Source organism: Chiloscyllium punctatum, chromosome 3 (genome assembly GCF_047496795.1).
Source record: "Chiloscyllium punctatum isolate Juve2018m chromosome 3, sChiPun1.3, whole genome shotgun sequence".
Lineage (NCBI taxonomy): Eukaryota > Metazoa > Chordata > Chondrichthyes > Orectolobiformes > Hemiscylliidae > Chiloscyllium > Chiloscyllium punctatum.
Window position 1 is genome coordinate 77,344,062 of NC_092741.1, and position 12,381 is coordinate 77,356,442.

General features: G+C 48.7%; 1 protein-coding gene across 3 annotated transcripts in view; it reads right to left on the minus strand.

Moving 5' to 3' along the window:
* Positions 1-7,067, minus strand: part of nt5dc1 (5'-nucleotidase domain containing 1) — a 554,582-nt gene extending 547,515 nt beyond the window's left edge. For all 3 annotated transcript variants that reach the window (XM_072555633.1, XM_072555641.1, XM_072555649.1), the window contains exons 1-2: positions 6,906-7,067; positions 1,427-1,518 (exon numbers count right to left, since the gene is read on the minus strand). In XM_072555633.1, the coding sequence (XP_072411734.1) occupies positions 1,427-1,518; positions 6,906-7,022 (209 nt within the window). In that variant the 5' untranslated portion in view covers positions 7,023-7,067. The remainder of the gene's footprint in view (positions 1-1,426; positions 1,519-6,905) is intronic.
* Between the last annotated feature and the right edge of the window lie 5,314 nt (positions 7,068-12,381).

Here is a 12,381-nt window from a genome sequence, read left to right on the forward strand (position 1 = left end):
CAACAACCTAAAGCAGGAACAAGGTATTAAATTGAACCAAATGCTATGATTATATTGAACGGTGAAGCATACTCAAAAGGTCCAATGGCTGAATCTTGGACCTATTGCCGATGTTTCTATGTTTCATGTATAAACAGAATGCCACTGTGGACCCCAAAATTAGTTTCCAAACAATACTGCAAACACCAAGGATTTTCTGTAATGCCAGTGCCATCTCTACTGTCATTCATGCCTTTGTACCAACCTACTTCACTTCTTATATTCCAGTTTCCATAACTTTGCGTTCAACAAAAGCTCTCCCTAAGACATAGAACCATAAGACCCAAAGACCATAAGACATAGGAGTGGAAGTAAGGCCATTTGGCCCATCGAGTCCACTCCGCCATTTAATCATGGCTGATGAGCATGTCAACTCCACTTACTGCATGTTCCCCATAGCCTTTAGTTCCTTACGAGATCAAGAATTTGTGGAAACAAATTCCCAGAGTCCACCCTTTCTAAGCCATGCATTATCTTGTAAGTATCTATTAGATCTTCCCTCAACCTTCTAAACTCTAATGAATACAATCCTAGGATCCTCAGCCATTCATCGCATGTTAGGCCTACCATTCTAGGGATCATCAGTGTGAATCTCCGCTGGCCACGCTCCAGTGCCAGTATGTCCTTCCTAACTCAGAACAAGTATTACTCCAATCCTCCTGTTTTTCCTGACCTGCACTCGTTCACACCATGGCAATGCTTCAACTTTAAAATTCTCATTCATGTTTTCAAACTTCTATATGGACTAATTCTTCACTATTCCTGTAATGTCCACCAGCTCCTCAACCCAGTCAAATATCAGTGTTTTTCCATCCTGCTATTTTGTACATCCATTGCTTTCTACTGCTTTACCACTAGCAACAGTGCACTTTAATGCCGAGGTCAAAGCTCAGGAGTTCCCTCCCTCATTCAGTATTGCTCATGTGGGAAGGGCATACTGGGTCTGGTCTACATATGACTTCAGACCCCAACACAATGTGTGGTCAATTTTCTAAAATGGTCACTCAGTTGTACCAAACCACTTCAGATAACTGTCAAGAGGATTTTAAAACTTTTAATATTGTTCTTACTTTTTGTTTTGTTATTTTATCTCAATGTTTTTTTTCTTGCTTTTATTTTTTTTCTGTTCCTTCAAGTTTCATGCTCGTTTCACTCTCCTCTTTATGCCACTACGTTAGCTAAATAATCAGACTCTTGTTCAGGAAAGTTCCAGATGCCTCTCAGATCTCAGTGTATTATCAGTTCTCACTTTTGGCAGAAAAGATTTTCAAGCTGAAGGGAGAGGGGTGAAAAGTTGAAATGGCCCCGATTATTTTTAGAATCCAATTATTAGAATCCAATGATCAAAAACTGCCATTTTTTGCAACAAGAAAAATAAAGAACTTACCAAAAATCCCAACAGTCAGGAGTTAAAGTCATAAGTTCTCGATCATAGCCTCTCTGTTCAACTAAGAATTGAGCGAAGCTATCATATATCAGCTGAAAAATTCAAACAAAACACAAGATTGGTTTACAATAACTAACAGCAATATATGTTTTCTCCACAATGTAGGTAGGAGCATTGTGCAAGAGATTCTTCAAAGGAAGTATTAATTTGAATTTCTATGAAAATATGTTATTTTCTATCTGTAACAACAGTACTGACAAGCTTTATGTAGCCAGTGTATCAGATTTCAATAACTAATATGAAAAGCTCAGTAAATTAAGAACACATAGAATTTTGAGTAACCTTTATTGGTCAGTGCATTGAGTATAGGAGTTGGGAGGTCACACTGCGGCTGGAAATAACATTTGTTAGGCCACTTTTGGAATACTGCATTCAATTCTGGTGTCCCTGCCATAGGAAACTTGAAAAGATTCCAAAGAGATTTACAAGATGTTGCCAGGGTTGAAGGATTTGAGCTATATGGAGGGGCTGAATAGGCTGGGGTGGTTATCCCTGGACCATCAGAAGTGAGGGGTGATCTTATAGAGGTTTATAAAATCATGAGAAGCATGGACAGATGAATAGCCAAGGCTTTTTTTCCCCCCCAGGGTAGGAGAGCCTAAAACTAGAGGACAAAGGTTTAAGGTGAGAGGGGAAAGATTTAAAGGGGACCTAAGGGACAACTTTTCCACACAGAGGATCGAACTTTTATCAAATGAGCTGCTGGGGAGGTGGTGGAATTACAACATTTAAAAGGCATCTTGATGGGTACATGAATAGAAAGTGTTTAGAAGAATATAGGCTAAATGCTGGCAGATGAAATTAGATTAATTTAGGAGATCTGTTGGCATGGATGAGTTGGACAGAAGGGTCTGTTTCCATGCTATACATCTCTTACGTACAATGCTGATAAAATATCACCACATTCAGTGCTTCACATGTTCCCAAGTTTGGTCACCACCTATTATTCTGTCAAAATTGTTCAGTCAAACATTAATTGTTCCTTATCATTAACCTGCAAAGCTATTAGAAGCATGTAACCTGGGTATCTTTACATTTTAAAAGCTTTTTCAGTTTCTCTTTTGCAACTGTGGACTGGCACCACAGCTAAGTGGTTAGCACTGCTGCCTCATAGCGCCAAGGACCCAGGGTGTAGAGTTTTCAAATTCTCCCCTTGTCTGCGTGGGTGTCTTCTCGTTGCTCTGGTTCCCTCCTAAAGTCTAAAGACGTGCAAATTAGGTGGATTGCCCATAGTGTCCAGGGATGTGCAGGCTAGATGGATTAGCCATGGGAAATGCAGGGTTACAGGGTAGGGTAGGTAGGTAGGGTCTGAGTAGCATGCTCTTTGGAAGGTTGGTGTGGACTCAATGGCCAAGTGCCTGCTTCCACACTAGAGGGATTCTGTGATCCCGTCACAGAAAATAAATCTGCTTGTCTTCGCCATAACATCTACGAGATCAGGAGTTTGAATGAAAGCAGCCTGCCTGCTGCAAGGGAATGAATTAGCTTTTAACAATGTATGGGGCCTTAGGCAGGTATCTGGAGGTAGGCCACAGAAAAACCATGATAACACTGAATGATAGAACACACTCAAAAGGCTGAATGGCCTACTGTATTCCTATGTATTGAACTGACAATGAATGGCAACCTCACTCAAAGTACTGAAGGGTGGTATATTGAATGTTCAAACTTCTCCATGAATAGATAATCTTCTAAGATTAGTGCTAGGGTATTGCTGCAGCAGAAGAGAGCCATCAGATTAAACAAGTCGGCACTCAACTCTCAAACTCTGGCCAACAATAATATGATGATAAATGCAAGCAAGACAGATAGCTTTAAACAAGAGTATCCTCTGTATCAATGGTGAACATCTTCATAGTATACGTGTATTTTAAATGATATTTTGATTAACACCTTTACACCTAATTAAAAGTACATTACACTCAGGAAAGTCAGGACAGCAAACAACTTTATTGCAGTACCATACACTGAAAACTATCAGTGACATTTGTAACATAAAAACATAGGACACAGGAGCAGGAGTAGGTTACTTAACCTTTGAGCGTCCAATATTCAATATAATCATAGCTGATCATCCAACTTAGTCGCCTCTACACTTTCTCCCTATACCCTTTGATCCCTTTAGCCCCTCAGAACTATATCCAGCTTCTGCTAGCCAATACATACTGCTCTAGAAAACTCTCCTGGGCGCTTCATACAAATTCTACTCCATCCAAACCTCTGACGCTAAGTGTATCCCAGTCAATACATCTCCACCCCCTCTTTTACTTCCCTCCCTGTCCTTTTTGAAGTGTCTATATCACTACTTTTGAAGAGTCTAGACAATATACAACTTCACATTAAAGATTCTAAAGATCATACGACTTGAATAACAATCAACGAATGGTGAACTGACATTTAAGTTTATAAAATACATGACGAGTATCGAATTGATTTGCACAGAAATTTCAGAACTGCATGGCTTATTTGTTGCTTTGGCTAACAATATAAGGAACTTCAATCAAATCCAAAGATAACAAGCATTCAACTTCAAAAAATCTGTCACTAAGTCAATTATTAATTTACTACTGCATTCACAATTTCCATATGTCCAAGGTGAGCTTCCATCTCTATATCCACTATAGGGATGGTCTTCATCTGAACCAGACTGGAACCAGTGTCCTTGTTTTTTGCTACTGCTGTTGGGGAGTTTTTAAACTAATGTGGCAGGGGACTGGAAACCAGAAGAGAAAACAATTAGGCAGCGAGGTGGAGACAGTAAGAATTATGAAGATAGCATTAATAAAGGGAAGAGTAGGCAGAGAGCAGGTAAGCGCAAAAGAACTGGTGGCCTGAAATGAATCTACTTTAATGCAAGGAGTATAGTGTATAAGGCAGATAAACTTAGGGCTTGGATTGGTGCCTGGGAGTATGACATTATTGCCATCACAGAGACTTGGTTGAAGGAAGGGCATGATGATTGGCAACTAAATGTTCCAGGATATAGACGCTTCAGAAAGGACAGGGAGGGAAGTAAAAGAGGGGGTGGAGATGTATTGACTAGGATACACTTAGCGTCAGAGGTTTGGATGGAGTAGAATTTGTCCGAAGCGCCAGGTGAGTTTTCTAAAGCAGTATGTCAATAGTCCGACGAGGGAAGGAGCCATATTGGACCTGGTACTGACAAATGAGCCAGGACAGGTGGTAGCAGTTGCGGTGGGGGATTTCTTTGGGAACTGTGACCACAATTCTGTAAGTCTTAGAATACTTGTAGATAAAGAAGAGAGTGGTCCTAAGGGAAGAGTACTAAACTGGGCCAAGGCCAATTATATCAAAATTAGGCAGGAGCTGGGAAATGTGGATTGGACATTTGAAGGGAAGTCCACATTTGAGATGTGGGAGGCTTTCAAAGATAGGTCAACGGTAGTGCAGGATGGGCATGTCCCGTTGAAGACCAAGGATAGGAAGGGCAAGATTTGTGAACCGTGGATGACAGGAGAAATTGTACAACTAGCCAAGAGGAAAAGGGAAGCGTACATAAGGTCTAGGCAGCTAAGAACAGAACGGGCCCTGAGGAATATCGGAAGAGTAAGACAAGTCTTAAACAAGGAATCAAGCCAGCTAAAAGGGGTCATTAAATAGATTTAGCAAGCAGAATTAAGGAAAATCTCAAAGCATTTTATTCTTATATAAGAAGCAAGCAGGTAACTAGAGAAAGGATTGGTCCACTAAAAGATAATGAAGGAAGGCTGTGTGCCAAACCTGAGAGAATGGGTGAGATTCTGAATGATTATTTTGCATCAGTGTCCACTGAGGAGAGGAACATAATGAATGTTGAAAATAGAGATAGAAGTTTGATTAGTCTGAATCACGTTGGCATAAGGAGGGAAGATGTGTTGGTTATTAAGGTGGACAAATCCCCAGGACTGGATGGCATCCATCCCAGGTAGCTGAGGGAGGCGAGAGAGGAAATAGCTGGGGCTCTGACAGATATCTTTGTGGCATCCTTAAATACAGGTGAGGTGCTGGAGGATTGGAAGGTTGCTCATGTTGTCCCCCCCGCACACTAAGGGTAGTAGGGATATTCCGGGTAACTACAGACCAATGAGCCTGACGTTGGTGCTGGGGAGGTTGCTGGAGAGGGTACTGAGAGATGGGAGCTATTTATATTGAGAAAAGAATGAGTTCATCAGTGATAGGCAACATGGTATGTGCAGGGGAGATCATGCAGTACCAACTTAATAGAGTTCTTCAAGCAAGTGACCAATGTGTTAGATGAAAGAAGGGCTGTTGATGTCATATACATGGACTTTAGTAAGGCGTTTGACTACGGGGTAACTCACTACGATGGAGGAATGCACTACGGGACGAGAATGGACTGCGGGGGGAGGGGAGGAGAATGGACTGCGGGTGGAGGGGGGGAGAATGGACTGCGGGTGGAGGGGGGGAGAATGGACTGCGGGTGGAGGGGGGGAGAATGGACTGCGGGTGGAGGGGGGGAGAATGGACTGCGGGTGGAGGGGGGGAGAATGGACTGCGGGTGGAGGGGGGGAGAATGGACTGCGGGTGGAGGGGGGGAGAATGGACTGCGGGTGGAGGGGGGGGAGAATGGACTGCGGGTGGAGGGGGGGGAGAATGGACTGCGGGTGGAGGGGGGGGAGAATGGACTGCGGGTGGAGGGGGGGAGAATGGACTGCGGGGGGGAGGGGGGGGAGGAGAGGAGAGGGGGGGGGGAGAGGAGAACGGACTGCCGGGGGGGAGAAATGGACGGGCTACGGGGGGGGGGGGGGGGGAAGGACGGGCTACCGGGGGGGGGAGGGAGGACGGGCTACCGGGGGGGGGGGGGGGGGGGAGGGGGGGGGGGGGAGGGGAGGGGGGGGCTACCGGGGGGGGGGGGGGCGCTACGGTGGGGGAGAGAACAGACTACAGCGGGAAATGGACCACGGGTGGGGGGTACAGGAGGTAGGGTACTGGAAGGGACAGACATGGCCATGGGCGGTGGTGGGAATGGGGGGCTGCGGGAAATTTTGTGTGGGAATTGGGGAGAAATGGGGGGTGATGGAAATGGGGGGTTGGGGTAACTGACGGGGGGCTGGAATTGGGGGAGGTCGGGGGAATTTGGGGCAGGACGGGTGTAATAGGGGGGCAACGTGGGGAGGGGGTGGGGGGTGAGACAGTAGGAGTTGGGAGAGTAGAGGGGACGGGGGGAGGGAGGTGCTGTGTGTGAATGGGGAAGCCACAGGTTTGTCCCCTGTGTCTCGTTAGCGGCAGAGCTCGGTGATGAGCCGGCCTTCGGGCCCACTGCTGCTGCCGCCGCCGCCGCTGCTTCCAGGCTCCAGGCGGCCCCAGGGCTTCAACCTGTCGCTCCCCGGAGGCTGGGGGCGAGGGAGCTGGGGGGGGGGGGGGGGAAGGAAGGGCCCTCGCTCTGCCCCAGACTCACCGCGAAGGTGTCGCTCACGTTATACCGGCACAGGGTATGATCCAGGTCGAAACCGATAACATCACAGTCAGACAGCGAGAAGTGTTCAGCCATGGCGCCGGGACAAGGACAAGACATCGGCCAACTGCTACCGTCCGCCTCTGCCGCAGAACCGCGTCAACATGGGGGCGGGGACTTGGGAGCATGGGGTGGAGCCTGGGGGCACGGGGCGGGGCGTGGCGGCACGGGGCGGGGCTGGCGACACGGGGTGGGGGCCTGGGGGCACGGGGCGGGGCGTGGCGGCACGGGGTGGGGCCTGGGGGCACGGGGGCGAGAACCTGGGGACACGGGGGTGTGGCCTGAGGACACGGGGGCGGGGCCTAAGGACATGGGGTTTAGGGCCTCTGGGCACAGGGGTGGGGCCTAATACACAGGGGGCGCGGTGTGGGGTCACAGGGGTGGGGCCTGGGGCACAGGGGAGGGGCCTGATGCACAGGGTTGGCCCCTGTACCTCGTTGGTGGGTTCATTGGAATGGCGTGCAGTCGTGGCGTGGGATTTTGGGGGTGGTGCCGAAAACATGGGGATGGGGCCTGGGGCACGGTGGTAGTCTTGGGACTCCGGAGTGAGCCCTTGGGAGTCGGGGGTGTGGCTTGGGGACACAGGGATGGAGCCTGGGGGAAATGGGGCAGGACCTGAAACACAGGGGTGGGGCCTGGGGCCACATGTGTTGGGTAGGAGGCCAAAAGAGTGGCCAAAAAAGGCCAGGACTAAGGGTGGAGCCTTGGTACACATGGGCAGGAGTGGGGCTAAGAGGCTGGAGCCATGGCAGGTAGCAGGTAGTGGAGCCTCATTCAAGGGGAAGGACCTAGAAGGCTGGTGGTAGAGCTGGAGACGAGCATAGGGGCCTGAGCCCTGTTGGAGAAGTCAGGCCCAGAAGACACCTAGAATTTGGGGGGTTTTGGATACCTTGGGCTAAAGTGTGAAACTTGTGTCTGAACAGCTAGGATAGGATCTTAGCACTTGAGGGTAGGGCCCAAGACAAGTGGTTTTTGGCTTAGTTTTCTGGTTTCTTGGTGTTTTGGCTAAGATAAAGTGTAAGCTGCTAGTCATCAGAAGATTTTGAGGTAGCTGGACTTTGGAAGGTTGTTGGTTGAGATGAATTGCTATTGATGAATGCTTGCTGGCTTTGACCTAACACCGATTCAATATCCAGCCAACAAGAGCAATGGCATTGTAAATACCTGAGCCCCAGGCCAAGGTGTCTGGAACACAGGATCATAGCATCCCTACTTTTTTTATTTCAAAATATACTTTATTCATGTAAATAAATCTCTGGTACTTGTACAATTTTCCATGTTGTTCATAGTTATATACATTGCATGTCTTAACATTACAAAGAACAAATTGAATTAATCGAATTCACAGTTATCCTATTAACAGTTACCTTTATTAACTATCCAGTCTCTTGGTATTTGGCTGTGGCTTCAGCGGAACCCACCTAAAGAGTGGGTCCCCTGTTATATGAAAGCAAATGAAACTTCTTTAACCCCCAGTTTATGGAGTTACCATTGTCCATTGGACTGTCCTGTCTCTGGGGTGGCTGTCTACATCCCCAAGGTAAGCACGAACTGCTGGACCTTCGCTGGGCTGAGGTAGCTATCGAGCTCCTCACTGGGGTCATTTACCTGCTCTGGTGTCATTGAGCCAAGGCAAGGGTCCTCACTGTCCAGTTCTGTGTCTGACAATGGGACTGTCAGAGGATCACAGCTCTCGGTTGCCTGTAGTTGTGGGGCAGTGGGTACCTCCTGGTTCTCACTGGGTGGAGGGTGGACTTCGGGGGGTCCGTTATTTCCTGGTTGGGAGGAAATGCCCTCCTCTTTACCGACGGCGCTCTGTCTCTTCTTCTGGTGGTGATGGCCTTCTTTGCGTCCATCTTCCCCCTCCAAAGAGCTGGCCGTCCCTCCCTCATGCAGCTGTCTTTTCCCCTTTTGCTGGGGGGCTTTGGGAGCCTGGCAAGATTTCCTCTTCCTGTTTTTAACAGGTATCCACTCCTCTGCCTGCTTGATTACCTCCTCCTCCATTTCTTCCATCTGCCTGGCTAGAGCTAGGATCAGCTGCTGTGTCTCTCCGCTGGCTGCCGCCTCCTCCACTCCAGCCTGTTCTTCTTTCTGGGTGCCACCAGACTCCGTTTCCTTGCTGTCCAAGTGGACCTTACTGGTCTTTGGGGGTCCACGGGTCACATTGCCACCTCCAGCCATCTGTGCGTAAGTGGGGCCCCCCCGTCTTGGGCAGGTCTTATACATGTGTCCCGCCTCTCCGCACAGGTTGCAGCTCTTTTCTTCCTGACAGTCCTTAGTCAAGTGACCCTCCTGTTTGCAGTTCCTGCAGATGGTCACTTGGCAATCCGCCGCCATGTGTCCTGACTTTCCGCAGGTTCGACACACTTTCGGCTGCCCTGCATATGTCAGGTAGCCTCTGCTCCCTCTAATTACGAAGCTCGAGGGTGGGTAGAGGATGTTCCCACTATCATCGGCCCTCAGAGTTACCCTGACCTGCCGCTTACTGGTCCAGATCCCAAAGGGGTCGATCACATCAGTGGCTTCTCCCTCAACTTGGACGTACCTTCCCAGGAAGGTCAGGACATCAGCCGCTGGAACGTAAGGGTTGTACATATGGATTGTAACAACCCGATTCCTCTGTGCAGGAAGCACACACAATGGGGTCGCTGACAAGACGGAAAACAGCAGCTCCCCTTCCTTCTCCTTGAAGACCTTCAGGAGCTGTTCACACTGCTTCACACTTCTGAAGGTCACAACAAAGTAGCCTGCCCCAGGGAAATCCTGCAGGCAGTACACGTCCGCTGCAGCGAACCCACAGCATCCCAACAGTACCTTCTTAATAAACAGGGTGCAGTTGAGCGGTGTATGATCCTCAATCTTCTTCACAGTCACCCTGACTGTGTTCTGAATGCCCTGGCCAGGGATCATAACATCCCTACTTTTTTTTAATTTCAAAAATATACTTTATTCATAAAATGATTTGATGGTCTGTACATTTGATCATGCCATACATATGTCCATATTTACAAACACAGATTCGAATTTATCCTTGTCATTTACAATCCTGTGCATTTTTCAATCTTGTACATATACATATATTTGGCTGAGGCATCAGCAGAGCCCAAAAAAAGTCCGCATGGGCCCCCTGTTCTTCTTTAGGCAGGCCGACCTTACACGGTGGTCTTTCCCCACCGCGCCTTGGCGGCAGCTGCCCCAAGCTTCAGCGCGTCCCTCAGCACGTAGTCTTGGACCTTGGAATGTGCCAGTCTGCAACACTCGGTCGGGGTCAACTCCTTCAGCTGGAAGATCAACAGGTTTCGGACCGCCCAGAGAGCGTCCTTCACCGAGTTGATGATCCTCCAGGCGCAGTTAATGTTCGTCAATTGTGAGTCCCGGGGAACAGGCCGTAGAGCACGGAGTCCCGCGTCACGGCGCTGCTCGGGACGAACCTCGACAAGCACCACTGCATTCCTCTCCAGACTTCCTCTGCATAGGCACATTCCAGAAGGAGGTGTGTGACAGTCTCGTCCCCCCCGCAGCCACTTCGAGGGCAGCGTGCGGTGCGGCAGAGAGTCCAGGCGTGCATAAAGGATCTCACAGGCAGAGCCCTTCTCACCACCAGCCAAGCCACGTCTTGGTGCTTGTTGGAAAGTTCTGGTGATGAGGCATTCTGCCAAATGGCTTTGACAGTCTGCTCAGGGAACCGCTCGACAGAATCCACCCTCTCCTTTTCCCGAAGGGTCTCAAGGATGCTACGTGCTGACCACTTCCAAGACCACACCAATCATCTGAAGAGTTACCCACCCAGACCATTTCGACACCCTATTAGATTATATTTACCCCTGACTAGTGCACCTACCCACACATTCCTGAACACTATGGGCAATTTACCATGGCTAATTCACCTAACCTGCACATCTTTGGATTGGTGGAGACCGGAGCACCAGGAGGAAACCCATGCAGACAAGGGGAGAATATGCAAACTCCACACAGATAGTCACCTGAGGCTGGAATTGAATCTGGGTCCCTGCTGCTTTGAGGCAGAAGTGAGTGACTGTGAAGAAGGTGGGGGAGGAATGCTGGTCGATCGTGCCTTCTTTGGGAAGTGGACCCTGCTGGATTGCTGCAGTCTCCAAGCAGCAGATATTTATGTCTGCAGAATTTCCCAACCGGTGGTAATTTGATGTGATCCACCTGAGTGTGAAGCAATGTGAATGTCTCCTGAATGTATTTGAAGAAAAAGGATGGGAAGAACCCCACTCTGTCCTGTCTGCAGTGCTACTGTTCATCTTCCCAGTGCATAGAACTAGATTGTTGCAATCCATATTCACAATCCCCACATGCCAGCAGCAGATGTTCTGACCTTTCTAGAAAGGTACATACAGCTTGGAGGCAGCACTGATACAGCAGATCTCTTTGGAATCTGGATCAGCAGGTGTCAGGTCAGGGTCAGTCTGAAGGTGGGAGTGAGAACCAGTGAGAACATCCTCCACTCACAATCCAACTTCGTGATGTGAGGGTGCTGAGGCTACCTGGGACAGCCTAAAGTGTGCCGATCCTGCAGGAGATAAGGACACATGGTTGCGGATCGCAAAGTGCCCTTTGCAGAAACTGCAAATAGTAAGGGCGACTAAGGACTGCAAAGAGTCAAAGAACTGCGGCCTGTGTGGGAAAGCAGGCCACCTATACAAGGCCTGCCCAAGACAGAGGGAAGCCACACATGCACAAATGATTGGAAGTGGCAACACAAGCAGTGGGCTCCAAAAGGACAGTAATGCACCACCCTCCAGTAAGACAACTGAGAAAAGGGACAGTCAGAAGGAAGGTAAGACTTACAGAAAAAGAAAGGAAGACGCTCCAGAGAGTGATAAACCAACTGAACCTCGACATGAGAACCCAGAGTCAATGGAGGTGGAGAGGGGTGACTATTCTAGGCAGAGGAGGCCTGCAGATCAAAACCTCCCTGTTCTGACATCGCCACATTCTGCTCAGATCCGCTGTCAGTGCACAAACCCATGAGAACCTGCGACCAGTTCGAACTGGCCTCAGGAGCCAAGACAAATCGAGGCAAGAACGAGGCCATGTTCTTTGGGAACTAGGCCAACCAATCCTTTATCTCCTTCACTGACAGGACAGACTAGCTGTTGGGAATATGATTCAGTGAGTCAGGACATGTGGAAAACTTTGAGTGGAGTGTATTGCCAAGATGAGACAGAAACTGAGCTTTTGAGAGCACAGCTCCCTCTCCATTGTGGGTAAAAACCTGATGATCAGATGTGAAGTATTCTTGGTGTGTTTGCATGTGGTGCAGGTCTGGCCCATTCCCCGAACCTGCACCATTGCAGTCACCCAAATCATCTTGCACTTCATTCTGGAAGTGTTAGATGGACCATGTCTGCAGGGACACCATGTACAAAGCTCTGGATAATGGTGGGAA